Source organism: Diceros bicornis, chromosome 39, assembly GCF_020826845.1.
Source record: "Diceros bicornis minor isolate mBicDic1 chromosome 39, mDicBic1.mat.cur, whole genome shotgun sequence".
Lineage (NCBI taxonomy): Eukaryota > Metazoa > Chordata > Mammalia > Perissodactyla > Rhinocerotidae > Diceros > Diceros bicornis.
Genome location: NC_080778.1, coordinates 25,647,929 through 25,662,482, shown reverse-complemented (window position 1 = coordinate 25,662,482; position 14,554 = coordinate 25,647,929). Strand labels below are relative to the sequence as shown.

Sequence of the window (14,554 nt, the reverse complement as noted above, 5' to 3'; positions counted from 1 at the left end):
GAAAACTCCTCATGCTGTGCAATTAAGATTTATGCCTTTACTGCATATGTTGTATGAGGAGCTCAGGTTCCTCTGAGCCCTGTGCTTCACTGCACCTCATCCTTGGCTTGTAAAAGATCTCAGTTTTAGCAAAGAATCCTGCTAAACCAGTTTATCAAGAACTCCCCATCCTTGAGATCAAGGTCCTCTTCCCCTACCCCCAATATTAATCAAGGTCCTCTTCCCTGAGCCTTGATACCTAACCAAGTTCCTCTGTGTAATTTGCCATCCACTCCCTCAGCCTGCCTGTTGGCTATCAGTCCCCCCTTGTCCCTGTTGTATTCAGAGTTGAGTTCAACCCCTTTCTCCTATTGCAACAGTCTTGACTCCTGTCGCGATAGTCTTGAATCAAGTCTTCTTACCATTCTTTTTATTTTTATTTTTTAGTTGAGGAAGATCGGCCCTGGGCTAACATCCATTGCCAATCTTCCTCTTTTTACTGAGGAAGATTAGCCCTGAGCTAACATCTGTGCCCATCCTCCTCTATTTTCTATTTTGTCTTTGGGATGCCACCACAGCATGGCTTGATGAGCAGTGCGTAGGTCCACTCCTGGGATCCAAACCCGCGAACCCTGGGCCGCTGAATTGGAGCACGTGAACTTAACCACTATACCACCGGGCTGGCCCCTTCTTGCCATTCTTAACAAGTGTCTAGAGCAATAACTTTTCCTTTACATATAGAATAATATAACATTTTTAAAATTAAAAATAAAACCTGGAGCCTAAAGGATAAGAATCATATTCTATTCACCTTTGTATTGCTAACATAACATTAGACCCTATTGATTAGAGAAGTGATTACATTAGGAGTTAGGAGTATTTCAAATCCCAACTTGGTCACTTTTTAAATGTATGAATTGGGAAGAATAAGAAGGATCTCTGTGGGGCCAGCCTGGTGGCATAGTGGTTAAGCTCATGGGTCCTGCTTCAGCGGCCGGGGGTTCGCAAGTTTGGATCCTGGGCACGGAGCTACGCACTGCTCATCAAGCCATGCTGGGGCGGAGTCCCACATAGAAGAGCTACAACTCTACAAGTATGATACACAGCTATGTACTGGGGCTTTGGGGAGAAAAAAGAAAAAAAAAAAAAAAAGGAAGGCTCTCTGAGCTTTGGTCTCTTTATCTGTTAAATGAGAACAGTCATGTCTACCTCATAGTTGCTGTAGCTTAAAGTGAGATAACAAACATAAAGCCCTTTGAACAGTGCCCATCCCAGGATCACAGGATGAGGGTGATATTTGTGGTTTATCCTCTCCATAGGAAAAGTTAAGGGACATGATTTTTATAAAAGTTATTGAATTACACTCCTGAAGATGTCAAAGTGGAAAAGCACAATTTGGGATGTGAACGTCTTCAGCCTCCCTGGACAGCCTAGTGCGGTGATAGATGGAGGCAGCCACGTGGTTTTGAGAGGATGCTGGGGTGATGGAGAGCTCTGACCACATGCTAGCTCTGTCTCTGGGCATCTTGTGAGCTTAGCAAATTCCAGAGCAAATTACTCTGGGCCTGTGTCCTTATTGGTAAGTTGGAAATAATATTATATATCAGTGGGTGGATGTGAGTATTAAATGAAATAATTAGTGTTTCACAATTCCAGGCCCAAGGCAATCACTCAATAAAAGTAGTCAGCTTTATTACTATGATTCTTATTGCTATTATTCATTGTTATTGTTACTAGAAAGGCACCAGATTTATAGTAGTAGGCCTGCCTTCAAGTTCGCATACTGATATCTTCTAACTAGGATGAACTGTTATTTCTGGCTTCAATTTTTCTTAAGTGGGGAAAATCTTATCTACCCGGGGCAAAAGTAAACATCTGCTTGGTAAAAAGAACACACTTCAGAATCTATTTTCTTACGGGATTATATGTGACTTTTTACAATCCTGTAAAAAATTAGATTCTGAAATGTGCTTTTGCCAAGCATGACTTGCTGACTGTCTTTTAAGAGGTGCAAGTAACAGCTCTGTGTTTGAGGCAGCTGGGGCAGAGTCAACTGACCTTCTTTAGTTTGACTTCCACACACGGGCAAACTCTCAGCATCAGGTGTTTTCTTAAAGAGCCGGTTGAGGTAACGTAGACGAGCCTGAGAAGCCTAGAGAACAAACACTATCAACAAAACAGTAGAGGAACAACATCTTAACAGTACTCAAAAAAACACCAGGGGTGCCGGCCCCGTGGTATAGTGGTTAAGTTCAGTGCACTCCACTTGGGCAGACTGGGTTCACGGGTTCGGATCCCGGGAACAGACCTACACCACTCGTTGGCGGCCATGCTGTGGCAGTGACCCACGTACAAAATAGAGGAAGACTGGCACAGATGTTAGCTCAGGGCCAATCTTCCTTGACAAAAAAACCCGGGAAAATGTGAATGAATAGGGCAGTTAGAACCAGGCCAGCTCTTATTAATTATCAAATAAACTCAAATTCTGAACCATCCGTGATTTTGACAGTTATTTTGAGAACTAGTAAAGAAGAAGTCCTAAAACCAATGCACTGGGTGTGCTATCTTAGATCCAGTTGCTCCTGAACCTTTTTTATCTGCCTCAATAACCCTGAGTTGGGACATGAAACACATACAAGTAATAATGTTTCACCACGGCAATGGTTCTTACATAAAATATAGGGGGGAGGGAGACTTGAGGTATGTCGATTCCACAAAGAGAAGCATATGCTTTTTATCTGAGGCTCTTTAAAGTACATGAAAGCACATATTATACGTCGTTATGCTTTCTTACTTGGGAGTGTGAAGGACAGATGTGGACACAGCCCCCGCTACCAGAAAGAATGAGGTAACCCACAGTTTGAGCTGATTAGTGGCACCATTGCGTGCTTCGCTCTGAAAGTCATCGGGGTATCAGGAGGGTAACATTTCACAAGGTGTCCAAATGTGGCCTGACACTTAGTCCAGGTCTGACAAAATTCCAGGTATCGTTCCTAAAGGAAAGACTATGGGGTTTCACCAACACGGCTCTTCCTTCAGACCATGCCCAGGAAGGAAAAGCGAAAGAACAACTTTTCAAACTCACGCGACCTCGACTGCTCTCCCTGGCTCAGCCATCTCCCAGGCTATCTTCATGGCTCGGATTTCGTCTGCTCTTTCTGTGTCTTTTTTCACTTCAAAAATGTCTGCTTCGCTGTGTTCAGAGACCAGCCTCAAAATCCAGTAGGGTTTATTTGGGTCTTCTGGTTGAGAGTGAGCAGTGGACAACTGGTAAAATAAAATGAAAACCTTTGGGTCAGATGTTTTTCTCCTTTCAAATGGGTCTAGATTTTACCCTGTGATCCATAATTTCACTATTAAGTGTTTACCCAAAAGAAATGAAAATATGTATTCACAAAAAGACCCGAACAAGAATTCATTACAGCCTTATTCATAATAGCCAAAAAAAATGGAAACAATATAAATGTCTATCAGCTGATGAATGGATAAACAAATTGTAATAGGTTCATATGATTGAATACTATTTAACATTAAAAAGTAATAACATCTCACAGAGAGACATTATACTGAGAGGAAGTTGAGCACAAAAGAATACATCTTGCATGATTCATCCGTATGAAATTCCAGAACAAGCAAAACTGTTGCCTGGGGGTGAGGTATGGGGATGACAGAATCCACTGCAAAGAGGTTGGAGGGAATTTCTAAACTTGTGAAAATGGTCTAAAATCTATACCTTGATAGAAACGTGGGTTACATGTCAAAGCTCACTGATCTGTGCATTTAGATTGTTGCATTTCACTCTATGCAAATTTTACCTAAAAGCTGTAAACAAAAAAAATTCTAAATTACACTTAGGCTAACTCATAGCATCTCTTCACAAAAATGAGGGCAGGAATAGTGGATTATTTCCAAGTCTGGATATACTTGCTATATATTCATTATGAAAGTTAACGACATTTTGATGTCTCATGGGATCACTTTCATGGACCATAGGCTGGGAGCAGATTGACACAGGACTTGAAAATGTCTAGATACATGAGGCTCATTCCTGGCAATCTGGCAGGGAGAAAGGCTTGAATCTGATTTGGTGACTAGCACTCTACGTAAGGTGGACAATGTCAATTATCCATGTTAAATAACGCAGGTGAGGAGGCAGGGATTGGGGGGGGGTCACTGAATAAAGTTTTCACGTGCAGTTTTTTTTAATGTTACCAAAAAGATCTTCTAGATTTCTACGATATTCCCCTAATATTCTGATGAGAACTGAAATCTCACAATTGGAAATTCTTTCATTTCTTCCTTTTAAAAAACAGTACATAAGCTTTTCTCATCTTTCATATTGCTTGATAAATGAGTTAATCAGAAACTTCTCTGGGATCACATTTTGATCAGGGAAGGGAACACTGTGAAGGACTAAGGGAGGGCCATGTCTTATAAGAATTAATGGATTGAGTGAAGCTTATTTTAAATTTTAATAGTTTATTCTTGCTAATGATAAGAATATTTTCTAAGTGAATTCAAATAATTGATTTTATAACAGTGAATGATAAACTGAAGCTACACCTAGAAAAATTAACACACAGGATTATCTTGAAGTTTCAAGGGAAAAAAGTGGTTGATTGGAACTTCACCTATGTTTTTGAATCAATGTTGAAATAAGCAAATTTTGAGTAGAAAACTATATCTGGTTCTTTTATATTTCAAAGTAATAGTCCTTTGATAAAGAAAATTCCATTTTTCTGCATCTGTTTAGATGATATTACAATAAAAGGCAGCATTTGGATTGTAGAATGTAGTTAGTGAAAACATAGGTAATGTAAATTTAAGAAGAAATTAGCTTTTCCAAATGAAATAAAATCAATGATCAAATAAATTCAACATGATGGTGACTAAAGTGAAAATACAAAGTATATTATGATAATTTTCAGTTTCTTGTTTGGCACATATATTAATAAATTTTCGAACATCAAACTAGATAATACCAATATCCACTAAAACCAATGAGCACAATATTAAGATTCCTAAAGCTTAGTTAATTACTAATGAAATAAAAACCTAATTCCCATATGAATTCCGTAACCAAAAATACCCTTTGCGCTATTCAAGATAGTCCAAGGCCATCTTTTTCAGGATTCCCCAGAATTCATAAGTATTTCAAAGTTAACTCAACGCTGAATCCCACAATTGTATGTTAAATTTGGTGGATCTTCTAAATGGGCTTTCTTTTTTGAGAATACATGCATACATTTACCACAATTTTGAAAAGAATGGAAGGCCAGTTTTTAGTTTTATCTAATCATTAATTTTCTACAGAATTGTATTTTTCTTGACAATATTTTTTCAATACTTTTTGCAATGTCTTTCACTTTTTCTTCATTTCTGTCTATGTACTTCAAACCTTCCAACTGCAGCTGATCCAGCTTTTCATTCTGACTTTCATCATCTAGAGGTATATTTTCATGTATTGCAGGACTCAATATAAAATAAGTGCCAGGGAGTAACAGATCATCAAGTATTACATGTACGTCTATATCTGTAGCACTGTTGATAACATTAGACAGTGTGGTTTTCAAGCTTGTGTATATCACGGTCTTTCTTACATACTCAACATCCAATGCCAAGGGATACTATGCACTAATGGGACGCCTGGCCCAAGACATTTACATTCGTGCATTGCTAATACTGAAGGGTTATGCAGAAGCAAACCTCCATCTTGGTGCAGGTCATTTCCCAAATACATCCTCTGCAAAGTAGCATGAAGCAACAGATGAGGCTCTAGTGACTGGCCACATTTTATACCGACAGCCTCCCAAACAATGAGAGTTGACTTCAGGAGAGTGACCATAGATTCTGAACCCAAAGCTTTCGCCGTTATCCCTCTGTTTACCATGGTATTTACTGCAGCTACCTTAGGACACGTGGGATTTCTTGCTGTCAATCATTAGCGCATATCCCATTCTATCCTTGAGAATATTTCCGGGTCAGCCCCGTGGCTTAGCGGTTAAGTGCGCGTGCTCTGCTACCGGCGGCCCAGGTTCGGATCCCGGGCGTGCCCCGACGCACCGCTTCTCCAGCCATGCTGAGGCCGCATCCCACATACAGCAACTAGAGGGATGTGCAACTATGACGTACAACTATCTACTGGGGCTTTGGGGGGAAAAAAAGGAGGAGGATGGGCAATAGATGTTAGCTCAGGGCCCGTCTTCCTCAGCGAAAAAAGAGGAGGATTGGCATGGATGTTATCTCAGGGATGATCTTCCTCACAAAAAAAAATGAATAAAATAAATAAGAATATTTCCCCACATTTGACTCATAAAATGCACGGCTCCAGCTCATTATGACCGTTCCAACAATAACATTTTGCGAAAACACATGTGATTCTAATTTTCAGTCAAGTTCCTCTCATTCACCGAGGGGCGTATGAAACAATCCCAACATGAAGCTGATATGGCACCTGTGCTTACACCACAAATGCAATCAAAGAGCTGACAAAATGGCTTCTGCCTGAGTTGAACTGGTTCCTGCAGTATCTGGAGAGCAACCACATCCCTTGCTCATCCACCATCGATTGTGAGAATTCGGATGCCTCTTTCTTGCACTGGAGCCACATAGCCAATTAAGGCCAAAATTTCTCTAACTGCAACTTGAAGAGTGCCATCCTTAATTTGTCCCAGTCGTAATAAATACGGAATAATTCTTCCCTCGGAAGCCACTCCTTTTCCCTCAGGAAGTTCTGGAAGATGAAGAGTCAGTTTTTCAACCCTATAAGTGCAGAGCTTTGGGTCAGTTGTTCTTAATGCTTGAACTAATGTTCGAGTTCAGTCCCCAATACACTAGTCCCCCCTTATCCGCGATTTCGCTTTCTGTGGTTTCAGTTACCCGCGGTCATCCATTGGGAGCTTGGAACACATCCCCCGCAGATAATGGGGGACTACTGTACTCACTCTTGTGGTCAAATGCTTTTGTTCCTCTGCTTTGTTGTTTTTGCTGACAGTCTTCTCAGCTTTAATCGCCTCTTCTTGTTCTGACTGAGCCTTCCGACTGAATCATACTTTAATTTGGAGACAAGTCCACCAATATAACCGCCTACTAAAGCCTGTACACCTTCAGCAGGACAAGAAAGTAAGTTAGCAGTACTTTGTTTAGTAGAAACTGGAAAAACCTCAGATGTCCCACTGAGACTTGCAGGCTTATCCACAGTATAAAAAGAAGATTCTGAGCATAGATTCTTATCAGTCAGGATGTCAGGATATGGATAACTCATTTTTTTGTTTGTTTTTTTTTGGTGAGGAAGATTAGCCCTGAGCTAACATCTGTTGCCAATCCTCATCTTTGTGCTGAGGAAGACTGGCCCTGGGCTAACATCTGTGCCCATCTTCCTCTACTTTATTTGGGACACCACCACTGCATGGCTTGACAAGCGGTGTGTAGGTCCGTACCCAGGATCAGAAGCCATGAACCCCAGGTCGCCAAAGTGGAGCATGCGAACTCAACTGCTATGCCACCAGGCTGGCCCCCGATTACTCATTTTTTATTCTTCAAAGGTTTTATCTTCAGTTTCTGAATTGTCCTGGAAACATTTATTTTCCTTTTTTTGAGACATTTTCCCCTTACATTTGAAGTAGGAATTAATATGATTTGATAAAAAGTAGAATGATTCTCCAAATTTTGTGGTCATACCATTCGTGTATGAAAAAGGCTTTGCTTACCTCTACCTTCGTCTCTACCTATGCCATGACTTTTCTTTTCTGGAAAACTCTTTTCTGCTGATTTAGTACTAGATTTTTTCAGAAATTTTATGGTTTGTTTAATGTTTTTCTGTTTTAACCAGCCACTAACTGATATTTTTAAAATATTCGAGAACTTGGCTTAGGTTAAGCTAACCGTGAAATCATTTCATTCTGATTACCAAAAACAGCCTTTGAAACAAAGTTCAATGTACTTTTAAGATGGGACATATGAACACTCACTCTTGCAAGACCCTTGGGAGCAAAAGTGCTAAGTTTCAAAATTCCAGTGTGTAAACCATGGTTGCTTGGAGAGTAACAGTGCTTACTGCAAGCATCTACTTCACCTTGGGTCCATTTACATTTTATTTTGCTGGTATGAAAACCTCTTTGTAGACTGATGTGACTTATCCTCCAACAATATTTGGGTGAGCACAAGAAATGCAGTTGCTTGCTCCTCTGCTTCCCACAAAGACTTCTTGCATTATGAGATGGCAGGTTGCTACTGCTAATGCAGCAGTGGCAACTTGCTCTTCCCAGCACTGATGTTGACCAGGGCCGGCCTGCGTCAGCTGAGTTTCCAACACAAACAGAAGAGCAGTAGCTCAGGGACCAGCCTGTCAGTTCCATCCCACCCCCAGCGAAAGTCAGCTTAAGCTTCTTTACTTCACAATGTTTCCAAGGGTAGATTCCAACTAGGAAATCAAATCTTGGAAATGCAAGTGGACAGGTTTTTCCATTACTGAAGTCTGGGATAACTGATCATCATCTCTTCTCCTAATTTGTTAATTTTCCTTTATTGTCTTTTACTAGTCGTACCAACATCCTGTTCAGTTAATCCATCTGCAAACCTGGGAGATATCCTTTGTTCCTTCTTGTTCCTGACCACCTACTCCAGATTGATAACTACATACCTCGTTTGTCTCCTAGATAATTCTTTGTCTTCTTCCTTTCTTTTGAATTATACTTGGTACACTATGCACTCTCCTGCCTGGACTACTGCTGTACTTTCTTGAATGGTTTCCCCATCTCTAGCCTTTCTCCTTTAAATTCATACCCTTATAAGCCACCAGGGTGTCTGAAATGTAAATCTGATCATGTCAATACACTTCTTAAATCCTCTACCACCCAACCCTGATTAGCCTAAGCAGTGATCGCAAATGATGGGAAGATTTTGTCCTCAGAGGTATTTTGTTTTGACTTTAGTGTTTTTAAATAACTTGAATTTGAGTATCTCTAGGCCTGTGCTTGAATTCCTCAAATTTGCCACCCACATTCTCTTCCTGATCTCTAATCATTGTAATCACCTAACTGACCCTGAAGGAATTTGGAATCATGACCTCTGGGCTATAGATCAAATCCCAGCCTTCCAATGAAGCTTAAAGGCCTTCCCCTATCTGACATTTACTTACCCCTCCAGCCTCATCTCTCATATTTTAATGCTTCAAAAAACAGATTGCGTTGGCTTTTGCCTTAGAACGTCTTTGCTCATTGACTCAGTTCAAGATTTGACTCCTCTAGGAAGAGCCTGGAATAGGTACCTATTCTTTCTATCACTACACATACTATATCCAACATTAAAACTCTCAGTTAGCCTTCAGTTTCCTCCACTAGATTGTGAGTTCTTTGAAGGTGCAGACTGTATAATATAAATATTAGAAACCCAAACAGTGTCTTACCTACTTAAAGTTCAACTAATGCTTTTTGATACTAAACTAGGGAAGGCAGCTTGCAGAAAGTGTCCAAGAAATGTCCTTAAGGTGTTTAGATGGTTGCTGGAATCAGAGACATGGATATTTTTACTTTTGTTCTCAGGGGAAATGGGATCCAATGAACCTATATTTATTAAGCGACTTCAATAAGAAAAAGTACCACACGCACCTGAGGCTCAGAGCGAGGTGCTTGTTTTTCTTTGGCTGTCTTTTCTTTCTCGGAAGCCTTTTCTTTGCCTTTTCTTGTTGTTTTGGAAGTTCCTGAAGATTTCTGACCCTCACTGATAGTGTGGGAATCTGGGCTTCCCAAGGTAACTGATGATTCCTCAAGTTTCTCTCCATGACCTAGAAAGACATAAAAATGGAAACCAGTGAGTCATAATATAACAATAAAATCATGTCATATAGGAACAAAGGAAACAAATCATGAAAAAGTGGTTAGTCTAAGGGGTTTGGATTTCTTTTCATTTTTTAAACAGACAGACAAATCTTCTATAAAGATTTGTGTGACTCTCTTTTATGAAATTGAGAAATAATTCACATACTATAAACTCACCATTGAAGTGTATAAATAATTGGGTTTTAGTATACTCATAAAGTTATTCAAACATCACCATTATGTAATTCATTTCCAATCTGGATGCTTTCAGTTCATTTTCGTGCCTAATTGCCTTCGCTAGTATCTCCAGTACAATATTGAATTCATTTATCTCTGCTTCAATATTTATTATTCCCTTCCTTCTACTTGCTTTGGGCTTAGTTTGGTCTTCCTTTTCTAGTCTAGTTTTTTAAGATGGAAGGTTAAGTTATTGAGATCTTTCTTCTGTTTAAGTGTAAGCATTTATAGCTATAAATTTCCCTCTTAGCACTACTTTCCCTGATTCCCATAAGTTTTGGTACATTGTGTTTTCTTTTTTATTCATCTCTAAATATTTCTTAGTTTCTCTTATGATTTGTTCTTTGATCCATTGGTTAAGAGTGTGTTGTTTAATTTCCATATGTTTGTGCATTTCCCAAATTTATTTGTTACTGATTTCCTTCCATTGTGATCAGAAAACATACTTTGTATGAGTTCCATCCTTTTACATTTACTGAGACTTGTTTTATTGCTTTACATATCATCTCTACTGCAGAATGTTCCAAGTGCACTTGAGAAAAATGTGTATTCTTCTGTTGCTGAATGGAGTGTTCTATAGATATCTGTCAGGTCAGGTTGGCTTATAGTGTTGTTCAAGTTTTCTATTTCCTAACTGATTTTCTGCTTAGTTTTCTACTTATTATTAAAATTGGGGTATTGAATTTCCAACTATTAATATCAAATTGTTTATTTCTACCTTAAATTCTGTCAATTTTTGTTTTATGTATCTTGAACTCTGTTTTTAGGTTCATATATGTTTATAATTGTTATATTTCTTGATGGATTGACTCTTTTACTATTGTGAAATATCCTTGTCTCTAGTAAATTTTTTTTTGTCTTAAAGTCTATTTTGTCTGCTGTTAGTATAGCCACTCCAGGTCTCTTTGGTTACTGTTTGTATGGTATTGCTTTTTCCATCCTTTGAGTTTCAAACTATCTGTATCTTTGAAACTAAAGTGTCTCTCTTGTAGACAACATGTAGTTAGATCATGTTTTTGTTATCCCTTCAGCCAATCTATTTCTTTTAACTAGAAAGTTTATTCAAATTAAATTTAATGTAATTACTGGCATGGTAGGATTTATGTCTGCTTTTTCACTATTTCTTTTCTTATATGTCTTATCTTTTTTTTCTTATATTCTTCCATTACTGTCTTCTTTTGTGGTAAATAAATATTTACTCCTATACTATTTTAAGTCTTGTTGTGTTTTGTTTGTTTGCTATATATTTTTGAGTTATTTTCTTAGTGGTTGCCTGATGATTACAATTAACATCTTAATTTATAACTGTCTAGTTTGGAATAATACAATTTCTATAGTATACAAAATCTTTGTTCTTATATAGTTCTGTCTCCCCTTTATGCTGTTATTATCACAAATTTAGTCTTTATACATGTTGTGTGCATTTATACAGATTTATAATTATTGCTCTATGCTGCTGTCTTTTAATATTGATAGGAGGGAAATCAGAGTTACAAACAAAAAATACATTTGTGTTGACTTCTATATTTACCTATGTAGTTACCTTTACTGGTGAACTTAATTTCTTCATGTGGATTCAAGTTACTGCCTACTGTCCTTTTATTTCAGCCTGAAGGACTTCCTTTAGTATTCCTTGTAGGGCAGGTTTGTTAGTGACAAATTTTCTCAGTTTTTGTTTTCCTGAGAATGTCTTAATTTCTCCCTTATTTTTGAAGGATAGTTTTTCTGGATATAGAATTCTTGGTTAATCTTTTTTTCCAACTCTTTGAAAATGTCATCCCATGGCTCTGGTCTCTTTAGTTTTTGATAAAGAATCTGCTGTTAGTCTTATTGAGGATTACTTGTATGTGATGAATCACTTCTTTATTGCTGCTTTCAAGATTCTTTGTCTTTGTCTTTAGACAGTTTGATTATGATGTGTCTAGCTGTGGATCTCTTTGAGTTCATCCTATTTGGAGTGTGTTTAGTGAGTTGAATGTGCCAATTGATATTTTTCATCAAATTTGGGACAATTTCGGTCATTATTTCTTCAAATAGCCTTTCTATGATTTTCTCTCCTTTACTTCTAGGGTTCCCATTATGTATATGTTGGTATACATGATTGTGTTCCACAAGTCTCTGAGGACCTGTTCCTGTTCCTTTTTCTTTATTCCTTCATTTTTTTCTTAATGTTCCTCAGATGAATAATCTCAATTGAACTATCTCCCATCTTGGGGAGAAGGCTTTTCACTGAGCTGATTTTGAGTCAGCCCTGCAGTTGGTGTCTTCCAGGATATCAACAGACAAGTCAAATAATAATGAGTCTTTGGGAATGAGACTTTAAAAGAGATCCAGTTTCATTTTACTCTCTCTGGTGTCTGCCTACCTGCACCAGGAGGAATATAGGCTGTTATTTTTCAAGGCTACTGCTGAGCTGGAGATCAGGGGATGAGACTAGGACAAGTTAAAATGCCATACAGCTCACTGTTTTTAAAGAGATTGGGCTGTTTTTCTTTAACACAACCTTTGCTAATTTCCAGAGTTCTGAAAAAGTTGATTCTGATCATTTCTGCCAGTTTTTTTCATTGTTTTTATGGAGGAGCTAGTTTTCAGAGTCCTTACTCTGTCATTTCCACTGATGTCCTGCTGGACTTGTTTTCTTATCTGAACCTCCTGAGTTATCATCTCTGCATACTGTTTGTCTGGGGAAGAGTCCTGAGAGAATGGAGAATTCACATAGGCTGGATCTCTCATAGTTGCCTGGAGACCTTGTCATTACAGCATGGAATTACAAAAATCTCTGTGGAGGAAGGTGAGATTCCATTCCAAGCAGGTCAGCTCTTGAGTGTGACAAGTAGGACAAGTCAAAAATGGACTGATTTAACTTGTGAGTGGAAAAGTGAGAAAAATGAGACCACAGAAAGAGAATAAGGTTATTTCAATGAGACGAAGGACATGGCATAAGGGTAGAGATGATGAGCCACAGAAACTGGATCAAGAAGAAAGAAGAAATGAAGACAAGGATTTTCATGGGAAGCCATACAGTAAAATCACCTTTTATCAAAAGCTCAGGATAGAAAGTAAGAAAGGCTGCAGAGAACATATTTTCTCCTTGGTTTTTTGGCATCCTTTGCCAGCCAAAAACTTTGAGGTTGAAGAAACGTTGCTTGCACAGAAATGGAAGCCCACGTATTTCTTTTTTTTTTATAATTTTATTTATTTATTTTTCCCCCAAAGCCCCAGTAGATAGTTATATGTCATAGTTGCACATCCTAGCCCACGTATTTCTGCTACTTCCTTCCAGAGTCCCCTCATGCTGCCCTGCTTCACAGAGATGGGGCAGCACCAGTCTTCATCTTAAGCCCATCTTATGAGGTAACTGGGCTTCAACCAGTTTCAGTGGCCACCACCACTACCTCAGCTTCTTGCCCCAGTCAACCCAGGTCCCAGAGACCTTACTGCCAACAGAGTAAGGAGCTAACTGTATTTTAGAGCTCCACCTGCGGGCAGCACTAGATAAAAGAACCTCATAAAAACTAGGGTAGAAGAATTCGTTCTTTTCACCTTGTACTACCAGACAACTTTGTTTCCAGTACTGTGGTGCTTACTGTAATGCAGAAAGTCACAATCCTGGTGAATGTATAAATCACCCAGGGAGCCTGTAGGATGTAGATCTCGAAGCCCAAACCCCAGAGATCCCAACTCCTTAGTCTGATAGGGGAGCCAGGAATTTACATTTTTAAAAACTACCTCAAGTGGTTCTAATTCAAGTGGCCTGTGGATCATACTTTGAGAAATACTGCTTTAAGAAATGTATACAGTTTCCCTTTTGTTTGAAGCAAGTGTTGCAAAGGGATGGGCTGAAGGGAACAATATCAATGATTTAGAATTCGATGAGGCTGAGGGTTCCTCACAAGAGTGGTTCTCAAACTTTAGCCTGCATCAGCATCACCTGAAGGGCCTTGTTAAAAAATAGATTTCTGGGCACCACTCCTAAAGTTTCTGATTTATTATGTCTTGGGTGGAACCCCCAAATTTGCATTCAAGTTCCCAGGTGGTACTGAGGCTGCTACTCCAAGGACTGCATTTAGGAGGCTGTAATTACCTTTCCCCAACATGAAGAGATTTGCCTTATGTTCTATTAATTATTTCTAATGACTAAATACCCAATGGCAGGGGAACTAATAATATTTGTTCAATCCCTAGTACGTTTCTTTCTCTTTGAATTCTCAAAGCATCCCGCAGGGCAGATTCAGAGAGGTTATGTAATTCACTCAGGTGCTCTCAACTGGTAAGAGTTGAACCAGCATTCAAATATAAGTCCAAAGGACATGTCAGACCCTTTTCAGTCAGACTCAAAATTGGAGTCTTGTAAGTCACTCTTTTAGCAAAGTAAAATAGTAATTGTAAAGAATCCAGATCTTATCAGTTGCTTGCTGCCCATTATTAGCTACTTTCAAATTGGAGGCAGATCATCCTGCATGACTGCAAGGGGCCTCTAAGCACCGCAATTTTACAAGGAGACAAATTGCCTTTCTGCC

General features: G+C 38.9%; 1 protein-coding gene and 1 pseudogene across 1 annotated transcript in view; both read right to left on the bottom strand.

Moving 5' to 3' along the window:
• Nucleotides 1-14,554, bottom strand: part of ADGB (androglobin) — a 174,620-nt gene that overhangs the window by 16,018 nt on the left and 144,048 nt on the right. Inside the window, exons 30-32 of the mRNA XM_058534238.1 lie at nucleotides 9,588-9,763; nucleotides 3,070-3,246; nucleotides 2,038-2,131 (exon numbers count right to left, since the gene is read on the bottom strand). Coding sequence (XP_058390221.1) covers nucleotides 2,038-2,131; nucleotides 3,070-3,246; nucleotides 9,588-9,763 — 447 coding nt within the window. The remainder of the gene's footprint in view (nucleotides 1-2,037; nucleotides 2,132-3,069; nucleotides 3,247-9,587; nucleotides 9,764-14,554) is intronic.
• LOC131399759 (calcium-independent phospholipase A2-gamma-like) lies at nucleotides 5,227-8,186 on the bottom strand (annotated as a pseudogene).